The 18185-nt window shown below is 42.2% G+C and overlaps 1 protein-coding gene across 2 annotated transcripts in view; it reads left to right on the top strand.

Annotated features, from left to right (window-relative positions):
* LOC146060190 (mitogen-activated protein kinase 14) overlaps positions 1-18185 on the top strand; it is a 96055-nt gene that overhangs the window by 12975 nt on the left and 64895 nt on the right. For both annotated transcript variants that reach the window (XM_083173150.1, XM_083173151.1), the window contains exons 3-6: positions 133-191; positions 12550-12661; positions 14891-14920; positions 16629-16676. In XM_083173150.1, the coding sequence (XP_083029276.1) occupies positions 133-191; positions 12550-12661; positions 14891-14920; positions 16629-16676 (249 nt within the window). The remainder of the gene's footprint in view (positions 1-132; positions 192-12549; positions 12662-14890; positions 14921-16628; positions 16677-18185) is intronic.

Consider the following 18185-nt stretch of genomic DNA (forward strand, 5'->3'; position numbering starts at 1 on the left):
CTGTCCCAGTACCAAAGTTGCTGACTTAGTTTGATTAGCGCCCATGATAATTGATGCACCTTCCGATGTTCTTGAATATTAAAGATTTGATGCTACTATTTGCATATGTGACTTAACTTTTTCTTTTAACAGGTTATTGGGCTCTTAGATGTTTTTACCCCATCAAAGTCCTTTGAGGAATTCAATGATGTGTAAGTAATTTTTTTATTATTATTAATATTTGGAGTCATGCAATTAATTGCTGAATAAGTGACATGCTGCTCATAGGGGTCAGTTCAGTTGTTTTTTTAGGGCACCCCTCAGAGCAATTTAGTTGTTACTTTGATCTCTTTCTTATGACACTCCTAAAGGCACTGGGCTTAGTAGCGAGGAAAAAGTGGGCAATTCTACCAGATTGTGGCTCTTCCAGCTACCCCCACCCCCGGCACTAAGAGCTCATTGCTGACAGCAGCTATCTGCCCCTCACCACACTGCTCAGTTGTCTGGTGAGACATGAGCTGGGAGACATGAGAGCTGGATTTACATTTCCCACGTTAGCAAAACCATCCCTCTCGCTTACATGAAATTATAAAAGGAGATGCTAGGTATTTCCTAGGTTACCTAAGTTATTTTAGTCACTAATGATGGGGATTGGTTCAACTGTCAGATTAACCTGCAATTGTTTGCTGCAAGAATATAGTTATGTCTCTTTTTGTAGTTGTTAAATGCATTCAATGGACTGCTGGTTTGAAGTGGAGATGTCACAAGATGGCGCTATCTAGCATAATTGTGCTGCTTGTAGCTAGGCAATAACCCATTTTAAAAATGGGGCATGGCCTTGTGGGAGCTAGACCACGCCTGTTTCTCTTCCTCACCCTCCATGGCAGCCTTTACATCCCATCCCCCATCTCCAGACAGGTAGATCTTTCTGTAACTCCGCCCACTTGGTTATATACAGCCCCCTCCCCTTCCCAGTCTTTTTCCTGTCTCCAGTTTAGACAGTGTATTGTAGGTTTGTTTATTTCTGCAGGAGTCTTAATTCATTTTTTTTTCCCAGCACATGTGCCTCTGTGTAGCCGCCGCTGGAAGGGGGTTGGCTCCCAGGGAAGAAGAGGAGATGCCTCCTGCTTGAATGTGGGGTGGCATGCCTCTAATCAATCTCCCCAGCCACATAGTACAACAGTCAGCATCCTGCATCGTGCTCCCACCGCACTGACTGCCTTACATTCGGAGAAAAGAGGAAGTTGCAGTGTGCATCGAGGCGGCGACAGAAGGGCAGAAGGTCGGAAGGGGTGGGCAGAGGTAACTTGGCGGCGCCATGCCAAACGATCTGCGCATGCGCCCACTCCTGTGGGTTCAAAGGGTGTTAAATATGGTGCTATACACCACTGCCCACCCTCCGGAGAGTGTGCTGTTTGTAATAGAGAGCCTTTATCTGCTGAAAATGGATCCAGATTGGAATCCTTCTTCTCCAAAGCCGTTAAGTGTCGTGGAGAGGAAAGTCCTCATAGAGGCACTTCTTTCTTTCTTTCTTTCTTTCTTTCTTTCTTTCTTTCTTTCTTTCTTTCTTTCTTTCTTTCTATAGTGTAGTGATCGGTCTTATTCATTTTTATAGCGTGTCAACTTCTGGAAAGAAAGCATTTGAAAGACTAATCACTTCTCTAAGAACTGTGAGAAGATTTTTTTCTATTGATGGATGAAAAGATCATTTGTGTCTAAGGGAGACTATACAAGGGTCTAAGAGGTCAAGATTAGCCTGGCTGTGGAGTATGATTCCGAATTCCTGATATTGTTTGTTGAATATGTAGAGGATTTTGGCTACGTGAAGCTGAACCTTACAGACTAGAGCAGTGGTTCCCAAACTGGGGTACTCTGCAGACCAGTTGGGGGTACTTGAAATTAATGTTGGTAATGGCGGAAGAAGTCTCCAGGATAAGTCTCCCATTGCCATGGAGACGAATCACGTTACATCACTTCCGGTTCTGTCTGCATCTTCATTAGCGTCTTCTCATGTTTTTTCCCGATCAGCAATCCACTGGGAGCTACCTGCGCTGCCACAGGCGGAGGAAGCAGTGGCATTAATCTTACAGGCGTTCGCAGGAACCCCAGAGACAGTACACAGCCAGCGGCCAGACACAGAGGGACTTAATTCCTGACCACACCCTACTCCTCAGCTACTCCTTAATATAAGGACACGCATAAGGACACACATACCGCTTACTTCCACTCCACTTGTAAGTACTGTGGATAGTTCAAATTGAGAGGTGGGGGTACTTATAAATGAAAAGCTTAATCAAGGGGTATGGTAAAGAAAAAAGGTTGGGAACCACTGGACTAGGCAGATTGGCTACGTGAAGCTGAACCTTACAGACTAATGATTGACACATGAATGCACCAATAAACAAGTGAAAATCAAGACCAATCACAGCGCAAAGAGTTGCATTTAAACTAGCAAGGCACCGGACATGTCAACCTCCTTGAAGAATGCTCCTTGAGCTGAAACATGTTGAGGAAGACCTACTGACATTATCTAGGAAGCGGGACCCCCTACCCGCTCCGACCGCGGTGAAATCCCGGAAGACCGCAAGGCAAACGGGAGCCGGCAACCAGAAGACACCGAACAGACAGACCAAGGAGAGGGTAAGTAGGAAAGGGGACAGAAAGAGAGGCAGGAGGGCTCCCAGTCAGATCGGTGGGACGCAGCGCACACGCCGAGGCAGTTCCCATCCCCTGATATAATGCAGTACTGCCAACAAGCCGTGACCGCAGCATGCTGTGTGAACTAAACGCATGCGGCGATCGGACGGCAACAGGCACGCTGCATAACTGGCAACCCTAAACTGCACCATCCACCCCCTCTCCCAAAATCCCGCACATTCACCATGGCAGCATAAAGGGGTACCTGAAGATATTATCTCATATATCTGATTTGCGGGACGCCGCACTCAGATACGGACATTGAACTGTACAATAGACTATACCTTTTTCTGCCAAAGGAAAAGAAGCGGACATTGTTTATCATTTCAGGATAACTAGGGGACCGCTCCCCCCATCATTTGGCAAGAAGGGGTGAGAGAGCGGTGCACAAATATTGGGGACACGGTGTCCATACCTGCATTTAGCCTAGACATTTTATTAATGCAGAATACTGCAGACTGTAACTCAATTAATTCTTCATTTTTATTAAGTAAAGTGTTGTTGCAACCTACAATTCAGACCGCGCCAAGTGCTTTGCAGCTAGTCCAAACAAAACTCACTCACTGCGCAGGTACACCACCAAGCATCTATGTAGAGGATTTGTCCGATGCAGACTCTGGTGAAAATTTGGAAAAGGATGGTGTAATGGTTTTGCATTACTGCCTCACAGCATTGAGGTTTAATTCCCACCATGGTCCTAACTGTGCCGAGTTTTATATTCTCCCTGTACTTGGATTTCCTCCCACAACCCAAAAATATACTGGTAGCTTAATTGGCTCCCAACGAAATAACCCTGGGAATATAGTTTGGATATTGTGGATATCCAATTGAAATATATCTATAAGTCTATGGATAATAAGGAGGCTGAATTGGTGGATAATCAAGATCTGTTATTTGAAGATGGACTAGGTTTTTTCCTGTTCATGAGGCCCTTAATTATCCAATGTCAACATAGTGGCGAAGTGTAGTAACTTCAAGAGGGTCAATCGTATAGTTCAATTTCCTATTAAGGATGAACTGTTTGACCGCTGGTGCGCTATACCAAGGGTTGATGCGGCTGTGTTGGAAGTGGCTTCTAAAACGACAGTGCTTTTCTGTTAGAAGATGGGGCCAGTCTTAAGGACAGAATGGATAGGAGAATTGAGAGCTCTTAAGTGGTATGGCTGAAGCATTTTTAAAGCAGAAGTGGCTATGGCGTCCACGTCTAGAGCATTAAGACCGATATAGATGAGAGAATTAAAATTTTTGCAGAACAATCTTGCCATTATGATGAAAGCAATAGAATTTATTTGTGAGGCATCATTGGATGTGGTAAAATATGCTGCTAAATCTATGGCTGCACAGGTGTATCAGCTAGACTAGCAGTATGGTTACTCATTTGGTTGGTGGATTTATGTTCGAAGATTCATCTTTTCTTGCTTTACGAAGGGTCACTGCTCTTGAGCCCCTACTTGAGAGAATGTCTTGTGACAGGTAAATTAGATTACCCCAGGACAGGAAACAAGATATAGGGGTCAGTCTCCTAAACAACAATCTAGAGAAGCTAGAAGTTATAGGCCTGGAAGACAATGTGGCAGATACTCATCTGGTACTAGGAGTCCTTTTGCCAACCTATCAGAAGAGGATACCGCAAGTTTTGACAACTACAGTCTGTCTGGGACTCTTTCAGTAGGGGGAAAATTACAGAAATTTGTGAACCAATGGCAGGGTTCAGTTCAGGAGAGATGGACTTTAGCAGTTCTGTCAGGAGGTTACCGACTAGAATTCGATAGCATCCTGGTAAGGGAAAGGTTTAGAATATCTAGAGATACATCAATGGAGAGGAAGTCAAAGCTTTACAGCAGATAGTCCAGGCTTTGGAACAGGTTCCCTTTCGGGAAAAAAGAAAGGTATTCTACTCCAGAATATTCCTGGTTCAAAAATAGTTAGGTGGATTCAGAGCAGTTCTGGATCTCCAAAGACTTGAACAAATTCATGAAGGTAAGGAAGTTTCACATGGAAACTTTGAAGACTGTTCTGTCTGGATTAAAGGAACATTTTATGGCCGCAGTAGACTTAAAAGATGCTTATTTTCATGTTTCAATATTCAAGAAAGACAGGGAATCTCTAAAGTTGTGTGTTTTGAAGCAACATCTACAGTTCACGTGCCTCCCGTTTGGGTTATCGGCATCCCCAAGAGTCTTCACAAAGGTTCTGTTAGCTCTTGATGCAATGAGTAACAATATGGCCATACCTGCACTCACACAGGTGGTTAATCAACCGAGAAAGTTGATAGGAGCCATTTCAAAAGCTACTGTTCTTTTGCATTATTGTGGACATTGTACATGATCCAATTACCCTTTCAGAAGACAGATGCAATAGAGTTCAACTTCTGGCGGTGGTGCAAAAGGTAAAACAAGAGTGCTTTGTGTCAAGTACTTTGTTTAGTTGGAATGTTGGTGTCCACAATAGAGGTTGTTCCCCGGGTAAGGTGGAGGATGAGACCTTCAGAGGGATGTTTTGCACTTTGTGAGAAAAGGCACAGCATTAGAATGCAAGATAAACCAAAGTCCGACAGCAAGAAACTCCCTAACTTAATGGCAGAACTAAAATCCAGGAAGATGTTCCTTTCTCAACCTCCGTACACAGTGCTTAAAACAGATGCAAGTGCAATATGCTGGGGTACTCATCTGAGAGGGAGAAATTGTCATGGTGCATGGTCCCAACAGGAGAAGCAAATGTCCTCGATTCAGAGAAAGAGAGATGCAGGCAGTACGGAGAGCGATTATGTACTTCCAAGATCTGATTATGAATACACATCTAAGGATATTATCAGACAACACTGCTATCGTGGCCTACGTAATTCGTCAAGGTGGAACGAAGAGTCAGATTCTGGGGGAAAAAGTTTCAAACCTATTATTGTAGGCAGAAAGGAATCTTTTCTCCCTGTCAACATTGCAGATTTTATCAGCAGGAAAGTAGGAACTAGATCAACAAGTTTTTTTACAGAAGTAGTGGAGAAATTTGGCAGGCCTCACATAGATCTAATGGCAACACCTCAAAACAAGAAATGTCATAGTTTCTATTCAAGATACATCTACCCGGGACAGAAGGGATATACTCTTTCTCCCTAAAATTTAATTTTGCTCTAGAGTACGTGTTTCCACCTTTACTGATCATTTCCCATACTCTGTAGAAAATCTGTGAGGAACAAGCTACTACAATAGCAATTCTCCCTTTCTAGGAAGGGGATGGTTCCCACATTACTGAGTGTGTCAATACAGAAGCCGTGTCAGCTATCAATATCAACCAGGCTAATGCTTTAGGGGCCGCTAAGTCACTCACATGTATGGACACTCCGTTTAATGGCCTGGAAATTGAGCAGTCAATTCTGATCAAGAAAGGGACCATCCATTCCCTCAATTTATGTCCTCCCTAAGGTCCATAAAGACGAGAAAAAAACCCTCCGGGAAGACCTATAATCTCCGGATGGAACAGCCTAACCAGTAACTTGTCTGCATTTTGTAGACTTTTATCTCCAACCCCTTGTATTAAAGACAAACGCCTATTTAAAAGACACTGGTGACTTTTTAAGAAATTTGAACCAATACTGTTGGCAAGAAGGAGACATTTTATGTAGCGCGGATGTCGGCACACTTTTTATACGATTATACAGAAAAAAGTGGGTCTCCGCGCTGTCTCCTTTTTAAAACAATCACTTTTAGAACCCGAGTTGAAGGATTTTATCTTGAAAAGAATCGATTTTATCCTGTTGAACAATTATTTTTATCATAATGGTGTTTTTTTATCTGCAGTGTGTGGGAACTGCCATGGGTACCAGATTCTCCCCCGGGTATGCTAATTTGTTTATGTCCTTTTGGGAGCATACGTAGGTTTGGCGTGATGGAAGACTGGGGGCGGGTCTGGTACTGTGGAAACGTTTTATTGATGATGGAGAGACGGTCATGATGGTCTTTTAAAATTTTGTGATAATCTTAACAAAAATGATCTTTCTATAAATCTGGTTTTTAATTCTAGTGCACAACAAATCTCGTTTTTAGATCTCACTATTTATATCCAAGACAGAAGATTAAACCCTAAAATATTCCTAAACCTACTGACTCCAATGGATATATAGATGTCAATAGCCAACATCATTGTAATTGGTTAAAAGGAATACCCTTTGGACAATTTACCAGAGCAAAAAGGAATTGTTCCAATCCAGAGATTTGTAATCAACAAATAGAAGAAATTTCGGATAGACTATCAGCAAAAGGTTATGATAAAGAAACCCTTGAGTCAGCAAAAAACAAAATTGGACAAATCAGAACTCCTAAAAGTAAAATCGCCCAAAATAGAAAATGACACCCTATATAAATGGGCTTTTATAACACAATTCAATAATTTACATTTTAAGATTGAACGTGTTTTTAAAAATAATTGGCATTTAATTAAACAAGAACCAATCTTAGGAGACCTGGTACCCAATGAGCCTGTTTTTATCTATAGAAAATCTACATCATTAAGGAATCATGTAGTTAAAAGTACCCTGGAAGAAGCACCTAGACACAGCATCCGCACAAAAGGATTTCATAGGTGCAGTGAATGCCTGATGTGCAAGACAGTGAAAGGAACTATTAAAACGATACCAGATTTTAAAGTTAATGGAAGGGTTTTTAAAATAAATTAATTTATAACATGTCAGTCAAAATATGTTGTCTATCTAATGGAATGTTCTTGCCAGTTGTTCTATGTAGGAAGAACCAGTCAACCATTAAAAACTCGCCTTGCGGAACATATTTATAATAATTGCAAAGGTTTAGTGACTAACACACCTTTTCCAATAATTTTAAGGACTGTCACAATTCAAAGGAATGTTTTATCACAAACTTTTGGGGCATCCAATTATATTCACCAAAATGGTGTACAAGGTATTTAGACAAACGCCTAGCATAGAGTGAGATGAGGTGGATACACCGTTTGAACACCATTGTTCCCAAGGGTTTAAACGGTGATTTTGAATTAAAACATTTTTTATCCTGATGTATTTTTATGACCGTCTCTCCATGTAGATGCTATATCTGTTTTTATATATGATTTATGTTATTATTATTGTATATTCTTAATATGTGTGCTTTTTTCTTGTAACTCCACTGTTTTACATAAGAGTTTCCACTTAAATCATTGCCTCTTATTTTATGCGGTGCACCAATACATGTCAGTTATGCAGAATTTTGTGCACTTGAACGCACGTTTCTGCACATTGAATACAGTCCCAACAAGCCGTTGTTATAGTCATAATCCGGCCTGTGGAACGCACAGACATTTTTCTACCCCCATACCTAAGCTGTATGATGATCTGTGGAACGCACACACTGGATATGATCTGTGGAACGCACACGCTTTGACGCGTGGAACGCACAGACTTCTTGCTTCCGGTGGAAAGCGGAAGTAAGACTAGTATGGGATTGACGCCGAATGGTATATATACCTTGCTGTGGCAAGGCAGGACACTCTACTGAGGAAGGATCCTTTGTGATCCGAAACTAGTTTGGCGTGTCTTGCCACTTTCATCTGTACCCGGTTGGACCACAGGGATTTTTTGCACCCCCTTGGACGGCACCCCCAGTTCCGGAGCTGGACTGATTCTGCCATTGGACCTGCATTATCCTGTCATTGCCCCGGGTTGATTATTCTTATGCTTTTACCTTCATCCAAAATTGTGAGTGTACATCTGAAATAAATAGTGTTTTTTTTTTTTAAACGTTATGCACTATCTGTGTACTTCTCTCTTTTACATGTTGGAGGATCCAGTCAACTTCATTAATTCCAATTAGGATTCTGATTTATGGTGACTATAAGGAGGACCTTTTCAGCGCAGTGTGACTTATTAATTCATGTACTCTCATTTGCTCTTTGAGGTGGTGTTATAATAACACCTCTTGATCAGAACCTGCTGCTTTAAAGTATTTATTTGCGCACTTTTTGCACTCAGTCACTTTATTTGCTCAAGAAAGGGGTCTGACAAAGGCGCAGTTTTATATGAAAGCAAGAGCCGTTTCGAATATTTACTATTGAATTTGGAAGGAATTCATATTCTGGTCTGTTTCTTATTCTGAAACTGAAAAACTTAAAATGCCATGTTTTTTGCAGTTCCTGCATTAAGGCTTTGAAAAGGGCTTAGCTGCCTCAACTCTTAAAGTGCAAATTTCCGCATTGATTGTTTTGGTAGACAAATATCTGTCCAAAGATGGTTCAATAAGGAGGTTTTGCCAGGCAATTTAGAGAGCGCATCCGAGAATTAAATCACTGTTTGCTTCATGTAATCTAAATCTAATTCTGAACGCACTTGTGGTTCCGCCCTTTGAATCTCTGAATGAAATACCATTGAAATTTGTTACTTAGAAAGTAGTTTTCTTGACCGCCATACCTCAGCTACGAGGGTTGGTGAATTGCAAGCGTTATGGGCTGAGAAGCCCTATATAAATATATTTCCTAATAAAGCGGTGCTTAGAACCAATCCGAGTGCCATTTGAACCAAGAAGTGGTTACCTTCCTTCCCAGAGCCAAAAGACAAGAATGAAGAGAAATTACATATTCTAGTTGTCCTTAGGGCGTTTTCTATTTATCTGGAAAGCGTATAAGAGATATGGAAAATGAAGCGGCTATTCAGTGTACATTCAGGAGCAAGGAAGTTACCATCTCACGATGGATCAAACAGTTAATTGCCTTTGAACAACGGGTCTTTTTCGGCCTCACAGCGCTCCCTATAATCGCTGCCTGGTTATTCGTTCAAGGAGCACCACTCCCCAATACACGTAGTCACAAATACAAAAGAACAATAACCGGCGCTGATTATAAACAATGACTTGTGTGTAGATTTCCTCTTTAGTCTCCACAAGTCCTACTGGAATCCCAATGGATTTCACTAGTTGGACCACACTGACCTGAGTGTGGGTCCCTATGTACACATAGCGTTTTCTTTGTCCAAAATTCCTTTAGTCACCAATTCACACGTCACAAATAATTCCAACGACTGACCTGGGAAATGGTCCCTATATTCACATAAAGGTATCTTTGGACAAAGTATGTTTCTTCAAAATAGATTCCAGAATCAAACAGCAAGGCACATCAATGGCATAAGGAACCAAACTGACCTGTATATAGGTCCCTATGTTCACGTAGCGTGTTCTTTTAATCGCTCACTCCTTTCTTTGGACCAAATATACACGATAATCGGATTTTCTCCAAAACAGGTTTTAATTTCCAAGTGGATAAAAATACAATAAAATGTAGTAAAAAATGGGAGCTATTCACAGGTATAGACCAATAACACTCTATTGTTCCTCCTCACCCGGAATGAGTCGGAGCAATCTGTGCCTGATGGTAGGGTAGATATCGGCCTCTCCTGTGTCCAGCGTCCCTGTACACCAACGCGTTTCTGACGTCACCATCCTTCCTCAGGGTGTACTGAGCACATGTCCCTTAGGGGTATATATACCCAAAAGGGTTTGTTCAAGAGGAGGGATTAGCCCTCCCCTCACCATGGTTACACATAAAACCCGGAAAACACAACATCTCTATCGCATATTCCTATTTAAAAAATACATTGCACAAGTCCCTGTCATAATACATAATATCCATCAATTACATAATGCAAAAAGAATAAACACTTTAACCATTATTACACATATTCTAAGCTCTATTATATTTCTGACATTCGTGATTTCCTTTTTATAAGATCCCGCTCCCCACTGTCCAATCCATGAGACCTTTCATGTCTGCCCGCGTCACTTCCTCCTGGTGACACGCAAGCCAGATAGTGTATCCGCATTCAGGTCGCTCGTATCAGGGACCTCTGACTTCCGATCCCGGAGTGCTGGCGTTCTGATTCTCACAGTGAGCTGTGGGGAGCGGGATCTTATAAAAAGGAAATCACGAATGTCAGAAATATAATAGAGCTTAGAATATGTGTAATAATGGTTAAAGTGTTTATTCTTTTTGCATTATGTAATTGATGGATATTATGTATTATGACAGGGACTTGTGCAATGTATTTTTTAAATAGGAATATGCGATAGAGATGTTGTGTTTTCCGGGTTTTATGTGTAACCATGGTGAGGGGAGGGCTAATCCCTCCTCTTGAACAAACCCTTTTGGGTATATATACCCCTAAGGGACATGTGCTCAGTACACCCTGAGGAAGGACGGTGACGTCAGAAACGCGTTGGTGTACAGGGACGCTGGACACAGGAGAGGCCGATATCTACCCTACCATCAGGCACAGATTGCTCCGACTCATTCCGGGTGAGGAGGAACAATAGAGTGTTATTGGTCTATACCTGTGAATAGCTCCCATTTTTTACTACATTTTATTGTATTTTTATCCACTTGGAAATTAAAACCTGTTTTGGAGAAAATCCGATTATCGTGTATATTTGGTCCAAAGAAAGGAGTGAGCGATTAAAAGAACACGCTACGTGAACATAGGGACCTATATACAGGTCAGTTTGGTTCCTTATGCCATTGATGTGCCTTGCTGTTTGATTCTGGAATCTATTTTGAAGAAACATACTTTGTCCAAAGATACCTTTATGTGAATATAGGGACCATTTCCCAGGTCAGTCGTTGGAATTATTTGTGACGTGTGAATTGGTGACTAAAGGAATTTTGGACAAAGAAAACGCTATGTGTACATAGGGACCCACACTCAGGTCAGTGTGGTCCAACTAGTGAAATCCATTGGGATTCCAGTAGGACTTGTGGAGACTAAAGAGGAAATCTACACACAAGTCATTGTTTATAATCAGCGCCGGTTATTGTTCTAAGTTAATTGCCTTTGTCTATGAGAAAAGTGGTCTGGAGGTTCCTGAGAAGCTAAAGGCACATTGCTGTTTCTACTTCCTGGGCAAGGAAGGTGCAAGTCTCTGTGAAAGACCTCTGTGCTGCAGCAACATGGTCCTCTATTCATACTTTTTCCAGTTATTATATTGATGTTTCTGTCTCCCACTTTGGGAAAGGTGTGCTTGTACAAGCAGTGTTCTAATCAAATTATTATATTCTTTAAACATGAGTTGGCTATGTGTCTTTTCTTTACCCCTCCACCCCTGAATCCTTTGGTATATCCGAGAGTAAAGGCTGCCATGGAGAGTGAGAAAGAAAAATGCAAATTATACTTACGATAATTTTGTTTCTTCAAAACCACTCCATGGCAGCCTATAGTCGTGCCCCCCTTGGTGATTTCCATTATTGATACAGGGAGACACTCAAAACACTGGGTAGGGGATGGGGAGAGTTACAGAAAGCTCTACCTGTCTGGAGCAGGGGTATAGGATGTAAACCCAGAGTAAAGGATGCCATGAAGTGGTTCTGAAGAAACAATATTATCGTAATCATCACAACACCGGGCGCACTTTACAGTGGGCTGAAGTCACTGAAATGTGCTCGCACCTCCGATAGGGGTGCAAGCAATTTTCAGCGAATTCGGCCCTGCGAAGGGTGCGAGTTAGGGTTAATTCAGGTACCGGTTCAGCATTCAAATGGCACCCGAACAGCAACTTTGTTTTACCATAACACACTTTTTTGTCTCATTTGCCTCTGATTGATTGGCCATTCCTGGGTAACATTTTGCTGTGGCTTTAACTGTGTGTGTGTGTGTGTGTGTGTGTGTGTATATATACACGTGTGGTCGAGATTTGTAAGCTCCACTGAGGCAGGGACTGGTGTAATTGGACAGTTATTCTCTGCAAAGTGTGTGATATAAATAACTGGTGTTAATAAATTTAGAGCAAGTTGCCTGACATCTAGTGTGCTGATGCCACATCTGTACAATAAATATAATGGATCGGAGATTTTATGACCTTTCACAATTTTTTTGTTTCTTTCCCTATTTAGATACCTGGTTACGCATCTCATGGGAGCTGACCTTAACAATATAGTGAAATGTCAGAAGCTGACAGATGATCATGTGCAGTTCTTGATTTATCAAATCTTGCGAGGACTTAAGGTATGCTCCTATTTCCCTCCCCTCCTTTTCTAAGATTATTACTTTTAGTTAAAGGAGAAAAAATCTCTCATTCATTTAAATCGAACCCTGAAGTATACCATGGGTGTAGACTTGTGGGGGGCTGGCACTTTAGAATTGTAGTTGGCCCCTCTTCTCTATACCCCACTAGAAACTTGTTTAGGTCTAGTGTCTGAGATAACCAGGCGCTTACTAGGGCTGTCTACAGCCTTTCTACAATTTTGTTTTTGTCCTTGTCTAGATGGTTATTGGACCCTGTGGCCCCCCTTACACCATTTGGCCTAGGTAGCGGAGGGTATAACCCATAACTGTACAGTAGATTGATTTTATTAGATGTGTATATCTAGATGTGTATGTATACATAGGTATGTTTTACAATTGACTGTGCACAAGGGAGCACTCTCTCATGCTACTGGGCTTTATAGATGGGTCTGACTCCTCATCCGGTTATTCTTTAGCCTGAATTCCATCCACTTACAATTGAATAGATCAGGATCTCTTTATTTCTGTGTGCTGTTCTATGTAAAATAGAATGTGATTAATTAGTGTAACCATGCATGTCTCCAATGACACCTTGTTTTGCAAATCAGTGGGTTCTTCCACTAAAGATGCTCCAGTCTAAAGACCAAGATGTAGAGCATAGGATTTCTGACCTACTATGGGAAGGCTTTTGGTACTTTTACCTGCCTGGTGATACATTTGTTTGAATCTTCAGCTTGGCTCAGTCCATCTACAAGGGGGCTCTCCAGGGGTCTCCTAGTTTATGGCAGGTAAGGGCTTATGCCAGATATTCTCAGCGAAGACAGTTGCCACCGGACCATTTTAGTGCCTTTTGTCAGGTACAGAACATTAGCCAGTTAGATGGACACTAGCATCTTGCCGCGTTTCCCCCTGCAATTCTTCATGTCCTGCTGTCCTCTCAAAGAAAGAGCAACTACCCTGAATGACCCCTCTGACAGAAAACTGGAGGGTATCCTTCAATCGGTTTACACAGCTGCAGGTTTTTCACTTCAACCAACCTTATGCGGTTCCTGTGTGTACAAGGCAGTTGAAACCTGGGCTGTACAATTTTATAAGCCAGTCTTCAAGGTGGTTAGGACAGAAAAGCAGCTCATTATCTCGGGAAGCATTCTGGTATGTGGGGCTGACTGCTTCTAAGATCATTGCCATGGCTGTCTCCGCTTGCTGTGCTCTTTGACTTTGCCAATGGCTGGCAGATACAGAATCTAATCTAGGAGTGGAATATCTGGCTTTTACGGGATGCTCTTTTTGGCTCTGAATTGGATCTCCACAGATCACTGGTGGCTAGACAACGTTGTGCGCTCAGCAGCTCCTCCTCCTCCTCCTCCTCATTGAGGAACTTACACAGGTCTGCCCTTTTCATTTCTTTTGGGCACAGTCCAGATTTTGTGGCCAACCCAGAGGTGCTTTCAACTCAGCAGTTAGAGGTTCCAGAGGTTGTGGATGCTCTTCTGGTCCAGCTTCCCACTCAGATGCTGCCATTGTGCCAAACCGTCCACATGACAGGTTTCCTTCTCACCTGGGGGATCCCAGGGTTGGGAACAAGACTCGCAGAGGGTCTTGATGCTTGGGTCAGGGATGTAATCCTTTACGGTTACAAGCTGAAATTAGCGTTCCAACCTCAAGAACAGTGTTTCACCAAACCGTCAATTGGTCTTACAGGTGGCAATTCAAAAGTTGAGTATTGCGGGGGTCCAGCTCCTCCCACCCAGCAAAACACAGGATTTAAATAAAATATTTGTGGTTCTGAAGCCAGATGGCTCATCTCGTCCCATTCTGAATTTAAAGTCCTTCAATATCTTCCTGGGGCTTTTTAGGTTAAAAATGGAGTCCCTCGATCATTGATTGTGGGCCTAGAGCAGAGGGAGTTCTTGGTATACTTGGATATCAAGGATGCCTACCTGCACATACCTATCTTTAAGCCACACTAGTGTAATGTGTTTCTCCAGCAGACCCTATTGACTCAGAGAAAGGGATTACCATTTAGTACCAAAATCCTGTTTTAATGATGGTTATAAGGTTATCTTAGCTTTATTATTCTGATTAAGTCATACCATTGAGTCACTGAAGTTTTAGTTCCTCAGTATATGTTATTCTACTATAAAATCATGTTTTAGCATTAACAATTTATACATTATAATTGTGTAATCTCTGCTTTGGTTGACCTTTTACATTTTGTCTTTATTGCAGTACATTCACTCAGCTGATATTATCCATCGAGTAAGTATTGGTACTGTGCTATGAATATACAGTATTTATAACTGGGGTCAATGAATACTCAAATGTTTACTAATATATTAATGTATCCGTTAAATGTATTGATACTTATTAAAGCTTCAGTTCCTACAGGAAGTTCCTGTAGAGCTAGGTTTCTCCGCAACCAGAGCAGTCACTCTTTGCCTGACACCACCACCACCACCCCCCACGCACACACCGTTCTTGTTTTCAGTGGAAAGTTCAATGTCCAGTTAAGCATCTGGATCCCTTCTAACATGGTCTGGGCTTGTTTGTATCAGATTCATTGAATAATTTAGTCTACGTTCAACACTACTCAGACCATAGTTCGGTGGAGCATGACCATTTAAAATTATATAAGGCAAATGTGGACAAACAGAAGTGAATCTTGACTATTACAATTGGAAAGTGCATCGGAATCTGCTGCGCTATATAAGAAACTGTAAATACATTACCACATAAGTGACATTCCTAACCCAAATGATGAGAAAGAAACCCAATTAACTTTTTTTTTTCTGCTTTCTCAATAAGAACATTTTTGACCTAGGGGTGCAGTGAAAAAAATTCTGATGGTGCTGTGATTCTAAAAAAGTTTGGTAACCACTGCTCTAATCTCATTACATTTTTAGGAGCTTAATGGTTGCAGACACTTTACACTACTTTATAACACAAACCTGCCCCTATTTGAAACTCCTATCTCACTGTACAATATATCACTCAACACTGGGACTTTAAGCCCCTTTAGTGGTGTTTCTTTTTTAGGGAGCACTCCCCACTGTGTGTTTTTTTTTTTTTTTGGGGGTGCGTTCCCCCCCCCCCCCCAAAAAAAACCCACAGCTGTGTCCCCGCCACTGTGTCAGCGCCACTGAACCGTCAATCAGCCGCTACCCGGCCCTCCTGCGGCAACCCAGCATTTCAGAAACCGGCGCCACAGGCTGTAATACATCAGCCGTGGGGGAGGGGGGGTAGATGCGGCAGAGGAGAGGGAGCCTGGCAGTGCTGAAACAAGCTGAGTTCAGCAGCGCTGCCCTGCGCTAAACCCTGGGAATCCTGAGAATTTTCCGGGCTTGCCAGTCTGGCCATTAAGGCATAGCCCGGAAAATTCTCGGGATTACCAGTGAAGGGGTTAAACCAGTTTTTCTTTAGACCATAAACATTACCATAGTCCTCTATATTGAAGAACCATTTTTTCTGTTAACAGTTTACACGTGCGCTATGTTTCACTCGTACCGCTTTCACATTGCACCTAATTAGAGGATTAATGCTGATTTGTTGCCAGTTTGACCTGGTAATACCGTAGGTGCAATCTGAAAGGGCTTACCAGGTCCAGGAACCTGTCCTTCCGCAACGATAAAAAAAGAAGGGCTCTTCTCCAGGTTGCTGTGGAGTGTGAAGAAGTTTACCGGGTAAAGCGCATGAGGTCAGCGAACCAGCAATATTGCTGGTTCGCTGAAGGTGGCCAGAAAGAAGCAAAATGCAGGGTTGCATTGGGACTGAACAGTTTTAAAGTCCTGATGCGGTCCAGCATTTTGCGATGTGAAAGCGGTATCATTGAGGCATCAGTTCAAGATTGTGTTGGCTTTCATTTGAAGATATAACCCATAGAGATTTTTTTCACTATAATTATCTTGAATATCAATTTACACCAGCGTAAATATTTATCTCATTGAACTTCTGTATTTTTTGTGTGCAGGACTTGAAACCCAGTAACCTTGCTGTGAATGAAGATTGTGAGCTGAAAGTAAGTGATAAGTAGTATATCTATATTATAAAAATAATATAGTAATAACAATATAATAACACTAGTGGCAAAACTGGTGTGTGTCTGTCTGTTGTGAGGACAGCACTCTCCTAATAGTGTAACATCCGCCAAAAAGTCCCAGTGTATTCAAGTACTTCCAAATTTGTGTAGGTATAAAATGGAGGCACTTACCGGACTTGCTTTCAGAGGCAACTTTTATTGGTACATACCACTGAAATCATGCTGTACGTGACAGTGGGCTTAAGGTCAGCATTTTGATCCAGTGACGTACCTTTTACAAGACCCCCTTTCCTGCCTTCTCCAGTGTGAAACTACCCCTGGCTCCATGTGGACCTTTAAATGCCAACCAGTGAACAATGCAGCCACTCCCCCTTCAGTAACAGGAAGTGCTACCTCTGTTTCTCAACTTGCTCATTTACTCTCCCTATGAAGACCAGCTTGTTAACTTTACATATTGCTCAGCATCACCGCACTGTATATTCCTGGTGGCCCGGAGTGAGTTCCACCTGCCGGAAGAGACCTCTCCATCGTCACTTCTACCTCCTGTGGCAACATAAATTGATGAGCGTCATCCCATCATGGAACGCGGAAGACTCACAGCCCACATAGCCTAGTGTTAACGCATACATGCCTGTGATCCATTTATCAAATATATTGTATAACTAGCTATGCAATTTTTTCTCCTATTGGCCATCAAAAATATACACCATCAGTGCCCTTTTGTACTATTATGTAAACTACGTCAGGTACAGAATCCTCCACAAAAACAGTGATTGTAGATTGCCCCCTATGATCAAAATAGACTAAGCAAGTTATAGCTTATCTATAGCTAGAGTAGCAAATACAATATGTTTATCTACTTCACCTGAAGCATTCAAAGTCCACATATTAGAGCCCACCCAAAATTAACTAATAACCAAACACTAAATATAAAAACAGCTAGAACATATGTATTTTTGCGAGGTGCAATGTACACACAAATGTGTATTCTATTACATCCGTAACTGTACTGTATTATCTCTTCAATACACTAGATACCATTTTACAGAAAGACACTTAAATAGTTGAATTCATTGGCAGGTATTCAATGCCGGTGCGAGAGCGTCCGGCGAGGGGGTTAAACAGCAAGGATTGCAGAAAACCAGCGATCCTCGCTGTTTAACCCCCGCGCCGGCCGCTCGCACTATGCAACGCTCTGGGGAAATACTCACCGTCACAGGACGGCGAGAATTCCCCAAAACAGCAAGACCCGCGGCTGCTGCAGAAAACTCGCAGTTTTTAGCCGCGGGTCTCACTGCTTCTGGAGCCGCATCCGCCAATTCCCCCCTCGCTCAAAAAACGGAGCGAGGGGAAATTGGCGGATGAGGGGGCTGCGTTGAATGCGGTCAGGGTGAGTGGTGACAGCGAGCAGGAAGCCCTGCTCGCTGTCACCACTCGCCCAGAGCATTGAATACCTGCCATTAAGTCCCTTCGGGGCAATAGTGTTCA

Source organism: Crinia signifera, chromosome 2 (assembly GCF_055691185.1).
Source record: "Crinia signifera chromosome 2, ASM5569118v1, whole genome shotgun sequence".
In the NCBI taxonomy this organism is placed as follows: Eukaryota; Metazoa; Chordata; class Amphibia; order Anura; family Myobatrachidae; genus Crinia; species Crinia signifera.